This window comes from Erigeron canadensis, chromosome 1 (assembly GCF_010389155.1).
Source record: "Erigeron canadensis isolate Cc75 chromosome 1, C_canadensis_v1, whole genome shotgun sequence".
Taxonomy (NCBI): domain Eukaryota; kingdom Viridiplantae; phylum Streptophyta; class Magnoliopsida; order Asterales; family Asteraceae; genus Erigeron; species Erigeron canadensis.
In genome coordinates, this window is record NC_057761.1 from 42,000,690 (window position 1) to 42,017,293 (window position 16,604).

Below are 16,604 nucleotides of genomic sequence, written 5' to 3' on the forward strand. Positions count from 1 at the left end.
GCTCGTCTTCATCTATGCCGGTGGAAATTGGCTGCTGCAGAAGTGCGAAAGCCGCCCTGACCTTCTTGCGGAAGCGCTCATCCGCTCTGAGCTGACGCTCCTCCTCCACTTTCCTCCTATCCTCATCAATTTTTCTGGTCTGCTCTTCTTGCAACAGGAGCATTCGATCAAGGGTGTGCAAGGCCTGTTCTGACCCACTCGATCCACCACGGCTAGAAGTGGCATCCGAACTACTTGACATTTTCCGGCTAACATTACGACCTGGTGGTCTACGAATTGGGTCGTCTCCAAACAACCGGTCTTGAGCTACATCCGGGTTTCCACTCGACTGCCCCAAATCAACAAAATCACTCACGCCTCTTCTGGGAACACTATGATCTTGCCAAAAGGCGGGACAGTCTCTCAGCACATCATAACACTCCTCAAACTGATACTTGGGCGGTCCATAAACCTCCAAGTACTGAAGGTGAGCTTGTTTGTACACTTGCTTCTCATCTGCACTCCTCTGCCTTCCATGTTCTTGCAGCTTCTTCATAATTGATCCAAACTTCTTAGTGGTACTTTTGATCTTGTTCCACTTTCCTTGTAACTGGCTTTTGTTTCGTTCTCCGAAAGGGGGGTTTTGGTTGTACCATTCGACCACTTTACGCCAAAACATACCCTCGTCTTGGCTAATACCAACTTGAGAGTCTTGTGAAGCATGTGTCCACGCCATGGACAACAAAACACATTCCTCTATTTTCCACTTTGTCTTCTCAGCTACAACCACCCCTTTCTTTGTCACTCATCTGGGCGGTGCAGGAACTTCTTGAACTTCTTCTTCTTCCTCTGCAGATGCGACACTAGTTCGTGCCGGTTGTGAAGAAGTCTCAGCTATAGGCCTCTGGTAGGACGAACCCGCAGCCTGGAATTGGTTAAACTGTTGCATCAACATGAACGCTTGAAGTTGTTCGTTAAACGTGGGTGTACCTAATAAACTCGTAAATGATTGGTTCATCGGACCAAAGCTGCTAGAGCCCCCCCCCCCCCCCCCCCCCACACACACACACACAATATTAGACAACGACATGGAGGGGGGAGATCCTACTGGTGGAACGGATCCCAAACCTAGAAGCGCATCAAATTCATCTAGTATATTTTGGGATGGGCCAGGGTTTTGGTTTTGGTTTGCAAGATTTTTATTTCTCCTAGGCATTTTGATTGATGAAATGTTGAGAAAAAGATGTGTTTTTGAGAGTAAGAAGATGAAAGTTTGAAGTAAAATGTGATGAAATGGTAGTGAAATGGTGGTGTTTAAATAGGGAAAAAAAATAAAAAAATATAAAAAAAACATAAAAAGGAAAGGGGGAGCGGGCTAGCTAGCAACGGCTAGTTTACAATATTCAAAAAAAAAATTGTTTTTTTTTTTAATTTTCACTGATGACCGCAACTCGGGCCTCACACACCCACGTTCACCTGCGTTCGAATTCAGACGCTGGCACCAGACGCCGGGCCAGACGCACCCCGTGCTAATAGCGTCGGTGGCGTCTGGTGCGTCTATCACAACCCTAAAAAAAAAAATACTCTTGTTTATAACTCAATCCATGTATGTGCAATATGCCAACATGTTTAGCTTAGTTAAGCTAATATTTACTATATATGTTTCTAATCAAAAGTTTCTATATTAATTTTGTATGTCAACTTCTTTGGATACTAAACCTTGATGACTAACAACTAAATAAGTGATCATGATCTTTAAACTTAATAGCCTTGCAAAAACTATATATTGGTAAACTATGTCTAAATTTTACTATATTTAAAATCTTTAAAACAAGCAAGCAATTAAGCATCACAACATGTAAATTAAGCATGACAAAATATTAGAGGTTGACTAAATAAGAATTGAAATGTGTCCCTCATTTGGTCTCCTCTTTATTTCCGTACAAAACAAAGAAAAGGGGTAGAAACAAAAGTCAAAGCACCTCCATATGATATTTTAGTTTTTGATTCATCATCCTTTTAGCCTTGAAATTCGGCTGATTGACTTCCCTTCATATTTCAAACACATCACCTTCTCCATCCAAAAATTTGACACCTCTTATGCTTGTTCTAATTGATCACAGCTATTTACATCTCCACAAGCACCTCAATCTTTGGCTATAAATAGCCATCATGTATCTTAATTCCAAACCACACCAACATCGATTCTTTTCCTCCTCTTGACATTTCTAGCATTCAAAAATAGGTTCTTAATTAAGAATCTTCCAAGCAAACATAGGGGTGGTGGTGTTTACACTACTAGAGTGACTTTGATCCTATACCCTCAAGTCTTCTTGTATGTGTAAGCAAACTCTAATCTATTTCAGTTATAAACTCATATTGTTATTATGATAATGCTTGTCAACCATTTTTAATACAATATAAAAAGTTTTACATAAGGTTATCATGCTTGAAATAATTTAATCATACTATTTTGTATTGTCACCATGTATAAATCATTTTCAAAAATTATATGGTAATGTTATTTTTAACATATTTTTACTAATCTGCTATTGGGAAACTTTGGAAAATAAATGTTGACAAGCTTAAAAATATTTTTAAGTACTTATTCAAATAAAATCCAAGGCCATTAATTGAATCCTAAACATGTTTAGGTGATACATAAATTTGGAGAATCTTCTTTGTTTGTCACTATAAACTTGCTGCTAAGGTGAGTCTCGTAGCCCCTCTTTTACACTATTTTATATTTTGGGGTGAGAATACACTGCTCATTTTTGTGGACACAAGTACTTTTAATAGTTTGTGTATGGCTATGTAACAATCACTCATGAAATCCCCTTAGAATCTTGATGTCGTGAAACCATTGCTCGAATATTATGGATAGTACTATCGGGGGTTGACACCCCTGCTCGAGTTAGTCATGCCAACTTGGGAAACGGGCATATAATATTTGAAGTAGTGTTTGAGTGAAACACTACTAGAGGGGTAAACAATATGTTAAGGCATCGGCACTCAAGGCATAGCATACGAAATTTTTGGTCTTTTAATATTTGTTATGATATTTATACTAATACTGAAATCTTGTGGTCCATGTCAATTTTTATGGTAAAAACCTATGAACTCACCTACATTATTGTTTGACGTATTTTAGTGTGTATTCTCAAGAAACTAAGGTAAATCAATGGAGCATACTCTAAGAGTCACATTTGCGTATTTCCGAAGAAAAGGAGATTTCTAGTATTATAGTTGCTTTGTATAGGAAATCTCTGTCAAAAATTGTGAACTCGTTGTTATAACTATGTAATAAATAAAGAAGTTTTTATAATAAAACATCTCATTTAGAGGTCGTTTGTTATAATTTGCATTGTTCTCCCAAGAAGTCACCCTCTGCTGAGACCCACCCTGGGCGGGGTGTGACAGCGTTGGATTTGGCTTAGACGCACGACGATGTGCTTATAAGGACCGGTCTTAGCTACTCTTTTATTGATGTACCGTACTTTAGATTTATAAAACAAATTAAAATTGTCAGACGCACTGTTGTCAAGAAAGTCTGAACAACAAAATTTTCAAAGTAATACTTGTCTGTATCATCTACTTTTTACTATTGATTTAAGAAAGGTGATAATTCAATCTCTCTGTTATACGGAGTACTTCAGAATATACCAAGTAAATCATGTAATGATATTCAGTTATATCAACTAAAGCTTACATGCTAAAAAGAGTTAATTACAGAAATCGTCCTTAACGTGGACCGCCACTTGTAACTTTTATTTTTAACTTTTAAAAATTATATTTTTGGTCCAAGGTTTTTCCCTGTCAACGCTTTTGATCCTGACTACTAACGTTCGTTTAAAAATCTATCACATAACTTGAACATGACCGTTGTTTTCTATCCTCACCTTTTTTTTACCAGGAATGCTTCATCTCTCTTTCTCATCCTTTGCTCACATAGAAAAAGACAAAAAGGAACAAGAAAAAACAAAAAATAAATAAATAATGAAAAAAGTAGTGAAGAATGTAAGGATGCCATTTACCGATTGACTTCCCAACCTTTAAGCGTCTATAGGATGGGACGTTATTCGTTTAAGCAAAAAGTGGCGAACGACTTTTTCCCATGGCACTCCATGTGCCCTTATTGATGGTATAATCAAAAAACAAAGATATAAGAGAAACAAAAAATGACCGGGACGAGAAAATATCATTTACACGAAAATATATTGATGTTTATACACAAACTACATTATAACGCTAATGATTTACATGTTAGAAATTATTATTTGGGAAAGGGAATATGAGACTGTTAGGAACCTAAGTTGGGTGAAAAACCCCTCACATGTTTTTTTTAAAAACCATAAAAATCATGTGGGGCTAAACATTTATTCAAAATATTAAAATATTGATATGTGAGGGGTTTTTCACACAAATTGAATGCATACAGCCCCATATTCACTTTTCTCTTATTATTTTCAACTAAAAACTTTTGAAAACAACTCATCTATAAATTTAATTACAGATATCATAAACATGTCAAACAAAGAATAAATAAAATTTTCCTTCTATATACTCGTAACATATAAAAATGAAAATGAGTGTGCCAAAACTAGTTGACAGTGAGAGAGTGTTGTGAGGCTCAGCTGAGCTACCAAATACTCGTATTTATTTATATACACCAACATAATTCATATTCATATTTCTGAGGCTGTAACTAAAGCACACACAAAAATTAGGGTTCTAATAAAATTAAATCCGTTTGTTATTAATTTTCAGCTTCCATTTTTTCTCGTAAGTAATCTCTCACTATTCATATATATATATATATATATATATATATATATATATATATATATATATTGTTTATATTTTATTTTCTTTTATATGTTTTTGATAGTCTTCCAAAAACTGGGTAAGTATAGGTTTTAATCAAGTGTTAAACACTAAATTAATATACTTAATTCATTAAGTTGCTCAATATAACTATATATCTGATTTTTATATATATACATGTGTATCAGGTTCATATACATAGTGAAGATTGTAAGTTAGGAAATTTTTGGTTAGTTAGAATGTCGGTGACCGCTATTTCAGGTTCGACAAATAGTAGTTTGTGTAGTGGGTCTGCCAATGCTTTAAACAGAAGTTGTTTGAGAACCAGAAAAGGACAAATGATGTTTGGGACCGAAAAAGGGTTCCTTTTGCATCAATGTGTAAGGAATGTAGTGTTTACGGGCCATCAAGCAGATGTGCCTGGACGATGCGGTATGAAGAGGGTTGAAGCGGGTTGGCTTTTTAAAGGTGGAGGAGGTGACCAGGGTTCTGAAGCAGGTTTAGAGCGTAGTGAAAGCGCTAACGAAGATATTTTGATTTTCTTTTATCAGTTGGATTTGGCTACTAGAGTGCAGGTTTACACTTGCTTCCTTCTTTGTATAGTTATTGTTAGGATCAGGTTTTTTCTCTGATTGTGCCAAATTGGCAGATTGGGTAAGAGGTCACATTGGGTTTAAGTTGAAACAGGCCACTTATAAGTACGGGTAAAGATGAACGGTGCAGGGACAAGTTTTATCATTAAGTACGGGTTTGGGTTGAAACATGCCATTTACAAGTTTTATAACAATATCAAACAAAGTTTTGACCAGGTTGAGATCAACACAATCCAAATTGGCCCATTTATAAGTAAGCGGATTATATTAGCCATAAATCATCACTAAGTTGGTCTAGTGGCTAGGAATCTTGTTTCCTCGCAAGAGGTCTCAAGATCGAATTATGGCCTAGGCATATCTTGGAGGTGGCCAGGGAAATGGATGGAACCGTCCACGGGCAAAGCCTAGATAGACCTCTACAATGAGCCAAAAATGATTCGCCATCCCTGGGTAACCCTTAACCAAGGGAGAATCTTTTAAAAGTGAAACAAAATATCATGTTAGCCATATCTAATGCTTTGTATTTCTATTTTTGTAATGATAGGGTTCCTCTTAACTAAGTAGAGAGACTTGTTAATAAATTTATATATTGCTTAACCAGTTATATGCTTTCTTTCCTTTGCAGTATGCTTTGAATTTGGAGGAGTATGATATTGCAAAACAATTGAGAAACAAGCTCAATGAGGTTTGATTTTTTGATCCAGCTCATGTTACTTGTTTCTTTCCTAATAGGAATATTTCACTTAAAGGAGTAGTTTAACTTTGTGCTAGAAACAAAAGTAAACACAACACCTGGGCCCATATTAATATTATCAGTTTACTAATGATGAGAACTTCAATTGGAAATCATATAGCAATCTAAGATTACCATGCAATGCTTTTATCAGGTTGAAGCAGAAGTTATTAAGCAACAAGAAACAAAGAGAGGTTTATCTTCAAAAAGTGAAGCTCAAGACAAGGGTATAAGTTTGTTGCGTTTGCGGTAAGTTTCACATAATATCTTTTTGTAGCTTTGTTGGTGTTTCTTTAATTTGATATTATACATCTGCTATCTTTTGTTATTTGTTTTCATTTGCATGTTACTTCTTCTCCAGAGCAGACCTGCAGAATGCAATAGAGAATGAGAACTATGCAGTGGCAGCTGATATACGCGATCAGATGTCCAAGCTAGAGGCAGATTCATTGGCTGCGTCAATAAAAGCCCAAGCCTTTGAGAAAGCTCATTTTGAGTTCCGTTTAGGCCAGAAAGTGAGGCACAAAAAGTTCGGTATACATCTCCCATCCCCTTTTTTTTCTTAGATGCTATTGATATATCGGCCAGATGGGCCTCTCAAAACCACTATTCTTTGTAATGGGTGGTCCAGGATATGTTTACCCAAAGCACTACAGTCGAAATTACTACAATACCAGTCTACTTTCTTATTTTTATTTTGCATAAAGCGATTTAGGAGGTTGTATGCATTATGATTACCCTTTAGGCACCTTTCATGTTTTGTTGCTTTGAACTTAATTGACTTATTACACTTTTAGCTACTTGTTATCTTTGGCCCATTTGACTCGTGAGAAATTAAGCTTAACCCAGTATTGACCCATCTATAACTAAATGGGTAGAGATTGCTTCCTCTGATTATAGTGTGAGTGGGGCTCTGACGTTTACATTTAATAATGATAAACGCTTCTTCCTCAATTCTAGATCGTAAGGGCAAATTCACCAAGTTAATTCTGGTAAAACTGAGAAAGCATTACGCAAAACATCCGTATTATATATACAGTCATCTTGGTGCCGTTGCTTTTTTTGCTGGATCAGTTTGGTGGTCAGAGTAGTTGAGCTGGATAGTTCTTTCTCCAGTATCTAAATTTAGTAGAAGCTCATCTAAGTGATGAAATTTACTTGTAAATTGTAATCACCCCTAACAATTTGAAATTACTTTGAGAATCTTTTTTTCCAGCATTTACAGTTCACCCCTTATATCTAAACTATAAAATACTATTATTTACTCAAAATTTGTTGTGGTCATAGGATACAGAGCCGTGGTTTGTGGAATGGATCCAGTGTGCTGTGAAACAAGTTTGTGGATGGAAAATGCACAGGTTGACCAGTTGACTCGTGGTCCTGATCAGCCGTATTATCAGGTCCTTAAAATTTCCCTATATCACTTAGTTACCGTAACTGAATGATTCCACTTAGCTACCAAAATGCACATCCTTTTCGGCTGTTTTACCTTAACTTTCTATTCATTTCTGCTTATATATCGTCAACATTGAGGTGGATTTTAGTTTTTCTTCAATTATTTCATGCAGGTTTTGGTTGATGTGCATGAAGACCCCAATCTATTGGTAGCATATGGTAAGTAGTTGATTCTCAGTACTTTTTTTTTTCTCACATAATTTTATAACGTACTTTTATTGTTAGAAGTAAACTTTTTCCAAATTCTTTTACTTCTTCCAATTTGTGAATAAACTACCTTTTTACTTAGTTGAGATGGAAAATATTATTTGTTCTGATATTTGTGGAGATAAATTCAGTTAATTAATGAATCATAAAATAAGTATTGTGTGCATATTTTGGCACTTTATGATGTACGAAGCAGTTGACTTTTTGTTGCAAAGTCCACACAAAAGTTATCTAAGATTGTTATCTAGTATGCTACTTTTACCGGAATGATGGATAATTTTTAATTTTATCTTAATTGTTTGCTTATATTGTAATATACTAATATGTATATGTTGGATTTTTCTAGTTCCAGAAGAAAATTTACTGGCTCCAGAGGAACCTGATAAGGTAATTGTTCCTATATCAGTGTATCACTCCTATAAATGTACAGCATGATAATGTAAGGACCTTGGAGTGCATGCAAATGAAGGATTTTTAGTTAGAGCCTTAGATGTGGCAAAATGGGTGGGTAACAGATAACCTTTTAATTCAGATTGATCTACAACCCCTTTTTGTTAAAGAAATGTGAGATTTTATAGATAATTAATGTACTACGTATGGTTAAAAGAGATTTATTACAAAATTATAGTACTTTTTTATTACTATAGAAATTTTTCAAGTTTTTGTGTAATTGGATACACTTTGGATGACTTCTAACCTGTTTGATCCACATCACCTCTTTTCTTTCTTCTTAACCCTTATGGCCTGTCTCCCTTTTTTCTTAACCTATTTGACCAGTTTGAGCTGAAACAGAACCCAAATCAACTCAACTATAGGTAATATGTGGAGATAGCCGCCTCTAATCGTAATATATGCCACTTGATTCGTTATGGTGCAGGCTAGATTTGATCATCCGTACACTTCCTTCTTATTCTATGGTATGGATTCAGCTGGAGACTTCATTCCTGTAAAGCAGCTGCGTGAGAAGTACAATAGACCTAGACATGAGGTGCCATATGATCCACAAGATGATGTTTGAGCTTGAGCTGACATAATTCAGTCTGTTGATGTGATCTTGCCGTTGTGCTATAGCATCTCCCGCCTTGTATAAATAGAAAGTATATATAATTTTATATTTATATGATACAATTGAGCATGGTTTTTCTATAATATTTTTGAAGACTAACAAGTTGAATGCTGGAATTCTCGAGCTATATTCACGATATTGACAAGATAGCTAAAGTGATGCAAAGTTCATCTCTTTATACAAGGGAGCAGTTGACTCTCGACCCATGACCCATCTAAATGTGTTTTATGTACTCACAGACTGCTGTGTTAGAGACTTAGAGCTATTATTATCTGGTGTTCTATATTGGTACCAGAAATTTATACAGCTGATCCTTATTGTTTTTCAATTTTACAAAAGATTGCCTATTCTTCATATTTATAAAATTTCGAACCAGGGGTGACGGCATTTTACCGAAAAAATATTTTATTTTCCTAGACCAAAAAGTAAACAATTCTTTTTTATTTTGGAATGTTACAGTTTTGCACTTTTGCCTATTTACACTTACCAAAATTTCGACCCTGAAAATCCATTCTCATCATACATTCAAACATTGACTAGCACATCTCTTAAACTTATTAGTTGAGTAGTTGACCACATCGGAAAAAAAAAAAAAGAAAAAAAATAATAGAAAGTCGCAGTACTTGAACAAAGAATATATTCATCAAGAAACCTTCACAAAACTTCATAGCTACTTTCTGCTCATTACATGTACAACAATTACTTTCAAAGTTGATAGATACAACAAAAACATCTACCAAAAATGACACAATACATGCCTATATTCAGATCATGTTGCACCATAAAAACACTCACTCAACTTCATGCCCATCTATTAGTAACAGGCCAACACACCAGCCATCTTGCTTCAACCAAACTCATTGATTCATATGCCAATTTTGGTTCCCTCAATTCTGCAAATCTTGTATTCAAGTCATTCCCTTATACCCCTGATTCTTTCATGTATGGCGTCCTCATTAAACGTTACGTTTGGCACGGTTTTTACGAAAAGGCCCTTGCTTTATACTGCAATATGCTGCAACAACTGACCCTTATTAGCAGCTTCATTTTTCCGTCTGTTTTACGCGCTTGTTCTGGTTTTGGTGATCTGGGTCTTGGACAGAATGTTCATGGGAGGGTTATCAAATGTGGGTTTGAGTCGGATCCTGTTGTTCAGACTTCGTTGCTGAATATGTATGCGGATGCGTCTTTTTTGAGTTACGCATGTAAAGTGTTTGATGAAATGCCTCAACGAGATGTTGTGTCTTGGAGTTCTGTTATTTCAATGCATGTTCGTAATGGGGAAGCTAGTCATGGGTTGAGATTGTTTAGGGAGATGGTGGGAGACGGGTATGAACCGGATTATGTGACTTTGCTTAGTGTGGCTGAAGTATGCGGTGAGCTGGGTTTGGGGATGCAAGCGAAGTCGGTTCATGGTTATGTAGTGATGAGAAAGATTGAAAGCAGTGATTTTAGTATGTTGAATAACTCTCTTATTACAATGTATGGAAAATGTGGAGATTTATATAGTGCTCGGTGTCTTTTTAATCGTGTTACTAGTCATTGTACGTCATCATGGACCGCTATGATTACGTGCTACAATCACAATGGTTACTACCATGAAGCATTAGACCTTTTCAGTAAAATGCAAGAATCTAAAGCAGAACCAAATGCAATCACTATGATGGGCATTCTTTGTTCTTGTGCTAGACTAAGTTGTTTAAAACAAGGCAAATCAATTCATGGTGCCGTTATCAGGAAACACCTTGACCCTGATAATGATATACTGGGGCCCACGCTGGTGGGGTTGTATGCTAGCTGCGGAAAGTTGACTACTTGCCACAATATATTTGATATAGCTAGGGATCAACATGTAATTACATGGAATATGCTCATATCAGGTTATAACCGAGAGGGAATGTCAGAAGAGGCATTGAATCTATTTAAACAAATGCTGTCACACACGATATCACCAGACCAATTCACAGTAGCAAGTGTTGTTTCAGCCAGCGGAAACATAGGTTTCTTTAATCTTGGAAATCAGATTCATAGCTATGTTACTAAAGTAGGGGTTTTGAATGAATTTGTTCTGAATTCATTAATTGATATGTATGCTAAATTGGGCTATGTAGATGCAGCAAATAGCTTGTTTAGCAGCCAGCATATTAAGAGTGTAGTAACTTGGAATTCTATGATGTGGGGGTTTTGTAATAATGGTAACTCTGTTGAGGCCATGAATCTATTCGACCAGATGTACGCGAATGGTCAAGAAATGGATGATGTAACTTTTTTGAGTGCAATTCAAGCTTGTTCGGATTTAAGAGATCTTGCAAAGGGAAAATGGATTCATCACAAGCTCATCACACATGGTATCATGAAGGATACATATGTGTACACAGCTTTACTTGACATGTATGCCAAATGTGGTGAACTATGGATGGCTGAAACCGTTTTTGACATCATGCCACTCAAGAGTGTCGTGTCATGGAGTGCCATGATTGATGCTTATGGGATGCATGGTTTGGTTGATATGGCTATCTCAGTTTTTGATAATATGCTAGAATCTAAGATGAAACCGAATGAAATTACCTATATGAACATCCTATCTGCTTGTAGTCATGCTGGATATGTTGAAAAGGGCAAGCATTATTTCGACTCAATGAAGAAGGATTTTGGGATTGAACCTAAATTAGAACATTTTTCTTGCTTGATTGATCTTCTGAGCCGAGCTGGTCATCTTGATGATGCATATGATACTGTAATTTCCATGCCATTTCCACCCAATTCTGGCATATGGGGTTCTTTGCTGAGTGGTTGTCGGATTCACAGGAGACTAGATATGATCAAATTGATTCAAGAAAATATTGAAAAGATTGATGACACGGGATATTACACTCTGTTGTCTAATATATCTGCTGAAGGAGAAGACTGGAAACAATTTCAGACTGTGAGATCAATGATGAAAACTACAGGTCTCAGAAAAGTTGAGGGATGCAGCACCGTTCAGACGAGATGATGAGTTATGAAGTTATACGGCACATATATCCTTGCTGACTAGGCCCAGGCTACTTACTCAAGTCTCTATGCTTCATCAAACTCCCTTTATATAAAACCTGACTCCATCTTCCATCTGAAGTATACATAATCGACAAGAGCACATAACAGGAATAATGAGGGAGATGCTGGTGAAACATCATTTCACCAAGGTCAAATCGATGATCAGGATCTTCATCAGAATCAGTACTGAAAAGTTAGAATGGATTGGAGCAAGCACCCGGAAATTCCAGAAACTTCAGTAGAGTTGATGATTACGGAACAGGTTAGTTGAGAATAATGAAAGTTATTAATTCTCTGTGAGTTAATGTTTGATGTATTCTATTATCTATATGACTGAAACTTCATCTCCGGTTTTATTTTGTGTGTCAGGTTCGTTTGGTCAATTTTAAGATAGCAAATCTAAAGTTCATAAAGAAGATTTGAATTAATCTCCCGTGGAAGCTGGTATTCTTAGTTGTTACTACTCTTATTACTGTAAGTTCAGAGAGATAGACATTTTCTCTCTTATCTATTTATACTTTATTATGTATATGTGTAGCAAACCTCTCATTTTAAGATTAACAGTTTAGGTAACCACAACAAAACTCATAACAATCCAAAACATTGCGACATTCTGAGCCCAATTAAAAAGGTGAAACATAATCCCTCTCTAACACTGTGACCTTAACAGCCAGTGGCGCTACTGGTCGCCTGAACATAACAATCCGGGAATTATTTCCTCTATATTAATTGTTTTACATGTTTCCATCCAAAATGTTTGGTCAAGTTTTGTTTTGTTTCATTTGAGAAGCATATTCTCTTCATACATATATTATCCTAATAGAAATGGGTTTTGTTAAACTAAGTCCATAGGCTGCAACATTAAATAGTTGTATATTTATGATAAAAATTCAGGGGTGAATTTTTGATATGGAAAGCACAAATATTTTGTACACGTTAAGTGTATTTAGCATTTTCTAAAAGAAATATGCATGTACATGTAATGTTTGTCTATAACTAGTTATTAGTCTTATCTTTGAACTCCAAGGCCTTAATTTGATCCAATCAATTATAAAATCGATAATTGATTTTCTTTCTTTCTTGGATACAACAACAACAACTGTACCCAATCCCTGCGGGGGGTATGGGGGAGGTGAGTTGTAGACAGTCTTACCTCTACCCAAAGGTAGAGAGACTGCTTCCATAAGGACCTCCGGTCAGGAAGATATAAAAGCCGTAAAAAGGTAAAGTGTTTATACCTGTCTGTCGAGAACATGATATGACGATAATACCTGTCCGTTGAGTCCGCCGGGTATGCCTCCTGACGAGTAGGGAAGGGTAGCAAACGTACGATAACAAAACCTTAGCACATAACATAAACTCTAGCAACCATGTTACGCAAATAACAACATAAAAAGTAAGAGCATAATAAACAAAGCCTACCTATAATAAGAATTGACTAAAAACTAATGGGATTGAACTATTTTCTAAACAACCTACGGAGCAAAGTACCTTAGGCCGCTACGGTAAACTAAATCTTAGTCTACTCACAAAACAACAAAGATAACCTACACACCTAGTCCTCTCGAACTGTCTGATGAGTACCCCGACAACAAAAGAATAAGGGAAAGTAGTAACAAGCAGAGTTCAGAGTTCAGAGTTCATTGTTGGCTTATTGTTTGGTACTTTGGTTGATATATTTGTCCTAAGAAGATTCTGTTTTATAGAAAAAAAAAATACTAATTAAATGTTGTATGAAATGACCAAAACAACTTTTGACCATCCAAACAAATTTCTTTTCCTCTTCTTTCTTTTGGGAGTGTGAAATCAATCAATTGAATGGATTAATTTCAACAAAACTTCCAAGTTTCTTCTACTCAAGTTACTATTTTTTAGTAGATGTATAGTTAATGTATATAATTTTTCTAAAGGCTAAACATTCTATCATTTCAAATTCTACTAGTAAAATATCACAAATGTTACTATGTCTATGCTAGACTGCTAGTTATTGAATCTTGGACTTCTCCGGAAGAGGCATGAACATCTAGTGGGCTAACCCCACATCATTATTATTATTATTATTATTATTATATTATTATTATATTATTATTATTATTATTATTATTATTATTATTATTATTAAAATCGCTCAACTTTATAAAAGAAATTTCTTACCTTCTTCTTTAGTCATTGTGAATTGTGGGTACATCAATAATTAATATAAGCCCTTTCACGCGTCTTCAACATGTTATTTCTTTTTAAGTCCCACAACACTATCACTCAGTTAAGCTTTTGATTGCTACTTCATTATTCTTTCTTTGTTTCAGAATTATTTTATTATTAAATATTTATATTTATAATCAAAACACAATGTCATCCACAGTTGAATTACCTCTCCAAGAAGTATTGCTAGCAACTAAAAATTTTGCCGAGGAAAATCTTATTGCCTCTGGTGGATATGGGCCGGTGTATAAAGGCGAATCTGCAAGCCATGGAATGATCGCCGTGAAGCGATTGGATCCAAAGAGCAGTCAAGGAGATGTTGAATTTAGAAAAGAGATTTCTTTGCTTTCGGAATATAAACATAGAAACATTGTCTCTCTTCTTGGATTTTGTGATGAAAATGACGAGAAGATACTTGTTTATAAGTTTGAAAGCAATGGGAGTCTTAACAAACATTTACACAAGAAAGATTTAAGCTGGATCCAACGTCTTCAAATTTGCTTAGATGCAGCTCGAGGGTTGAAGTACCTTCATGATGATGTTGGGCTGCAGCAAAGGATTCTCCACCGTGATGTCAAAAGTGCAAACATCCTGTTAGATGACAAGTGGAATGCCAATATTTCTGATTTTGGGTTGTCAAGAATAGGGCCTGCGAATATGCAAACTACTCTTCTTATCTCCAACCCTTGTGGCACGCCTGGATATATCGATCCAGAGTACTTGCTTACAGGTAGTCTCACACAAAAATCCGACGTTTACTCTTTTGGGGTTGTATTGTTTGAAGTCCTATGTGGGAGGCCCACATTCGTTACCGCTTACAAAGACGAGCGTCAATATTTAAGTGTTTTGGTCAGAAAACATCACGAAAGACAAACATTGAATAAGCTCATTTATTTTGATATACAAAATCAGATAGACGCTACTTCGTTGCGTATATTTACAACCATTGCATATCAATGTTTGAAGACTGGACCAGAACGTCCAACAATGAACAAGGTCGTGCAACAACTACAGCAAGCTCTTGATATACAGCAAGGGTATTTACTAATTTTCCTTTTCTTATATTGATTCCCCTTATATATAGTATTTACTGAGAAGTTTATTCAAATATCATTTTTCTTGACATAACTCTAAAGCCATTTAAGGTTCGAATCTCACTTCCTGCATTTGTAGGGGTGAATTATTATTTATTAGGGGCTTATAAAAAAATATCAAGTTAATCAGAGTAAAAGCTTTACCCAAAAATATTTTAAGTAAATAACTAGTTTAAAATGCCGTGACATCTTCACAAGTTAATGGTCCAGATTCTTCATATATTAAAAATTTTGTTTACATGTGAATAAAACCACCATCTAGGTGTGATAAGGCGTTGTGTTTTCTCACAAGAGGCCACATGTTGAAACTTCTTTAGGTATATATCTTAGGGAGTTGGGGTGGCTAAGGAAATGGTCAAAAAGGGTCATGGGGTACTCCGGTTAGCTCACATACATTTGAGTAGAAAAAGATTCGTTATTTGTGAGTAACCCGAATAAGAAAAACTTCAACCATTTACCCTTTTTACATGTGAATAGAAAGTCTACTTTATTATGTTTTTAACTTATATATTGCTCCGTATCATTTATACGTTCATTATCTCATACGATAAAATCAATCACATGTCATATATATCCGCAAATCATGCTTTAGAAGTATTGTATTTATGCATTGAAATGTTGCACTTTGGGAAATACGTAATGATATCTCATAAGTTGGATATATATGTAAATTTTTCTAATTTAAAAGGTTTAAAGTTTTTTGAAAAGAAAAGGTTCTCTAAAATAAGCTTAGGAACTGGATTGCTGCAGGTCATCTTCCAAGCCATGGAAATATGATGTGTATCTTAGTTTTAGAGGAGAAGATACCCGCAATACCTTTGTGAATCATCTTTCCTCTAATCTTTTACAACAAGGGATTCATATTTTCAAAGAAAATGAAGCACTTCCCCGGGGTGAAGCCATCAGTCCAATCATGCTCAATGCTATACAAGAATCCCGTATTGCTCTGGTAGTATTCTCTGAAAATTATGCTGATTCGTCGTGGTGTTTGGATGAACTTGTATACATTATGAAATGCAAGGTCGAGAAAAACCAACTCGTTATTCCTATATTTTATAATGTGGATCCATCAGATGTGAGAAATCAGAGAGAGAGATTTTATGAAGCTTTTTTTAAACATAAGTCGACAAATAATGACAAAGTTGAGTCATGGAGAAAAGCACTTGTTGATGCAGGTAACATTTTTGGATGGCAACCCAAACTCATTGCCGATGGGTAATTGTCTTCTTTCATCTCTCCGAATTGATATCTATATGCATAAACGTAAAATATATATTTTATATAGATGATATAATATATTCAATAAATAATCTACTATTTCAATTATATTTAAATCTCATCTCCTTCATAGATTATAAAAATTATTCAGCATTTCAATCTGTTTGTAACTTTCTTTGAAAGCTGTAAATATAAAC

General features: G+C 35.5%; 3 protein-coding genes across 3 annotated transcripts; all 3 read left to right on the forward strand.

Moving 5' to 3' along the window:
* The first annotated feature begins 4,651 nt into the window (after positions 1–4,651).
* LOC122580996 (clp protease adapter protein ClpF, chloroplastic) lies at positions 4,652–8,973 on the forward strand. The gene is made up of 9 exons (XM_043753142.1): positions 4,652–4,761; positions 4,992–5,378; positions 6,022–6,081; positions 6,284–6,378; positions 6,491–6,663; positions 7,417–7,529; positions 7,698–7,743; positions 8,138–8,178; positions 8,669–8,973. The coding sequence occupies exons 2-9, from the start codon at positions 5,043–5,045 to the stop codon at positions 8,807–8,809; spliced, it is 1,005 nt and encodes a 334-aa protein (XP_043609077.1). The 5' UTR covers positions 4,652–4,761; positions 4,992–5,042; the 3' UTR covers positions 8,810–8,973.
* Positions 8,974–9,520: 547 nt separating this feature from the next.
* Positions 9,521–12,012, forward strand: LOC122580986 (putative pentatricopeptide repeat-containing protein At1g69350, mitochondrial). Its single transcript, XM_043753133.1, has one exon. The coding sequence runs from the start codon at positions 9,600–9,602 to the stop codon at positions 11,850–11,852; it is 2,253 nt and encodes a 750-aa protein (XP_043609068.1). The 5' UTR covers positions 9,521–9,599; the 3' UTR covers positions 11,853–12,012.
* A 2,218-nt stretch (positions 12,013–14,230) lies between these two features.
* On the forward strand, positions 14,231–16,268 carry LOC122592716 (probable receptor-like protein kinase At5g59700). The gene is made up of 3 exons (XM_043765010.1): positions 14,231–15,132; positions 15,940–16,189; positions 16,263–16,268. The coding sequence occupies exons 1-3, from the start codon at positions 14,243–14,245 to the stop codon at positions 16,266–16,268; spliced, it is 1,146 nt and encodes a 381-aa protein (XP_043620945.1). The 5' UTR covers positions 14,231–14,242.
* Positions 16,269–16,604: the final 336 nt, after the last annotated feature.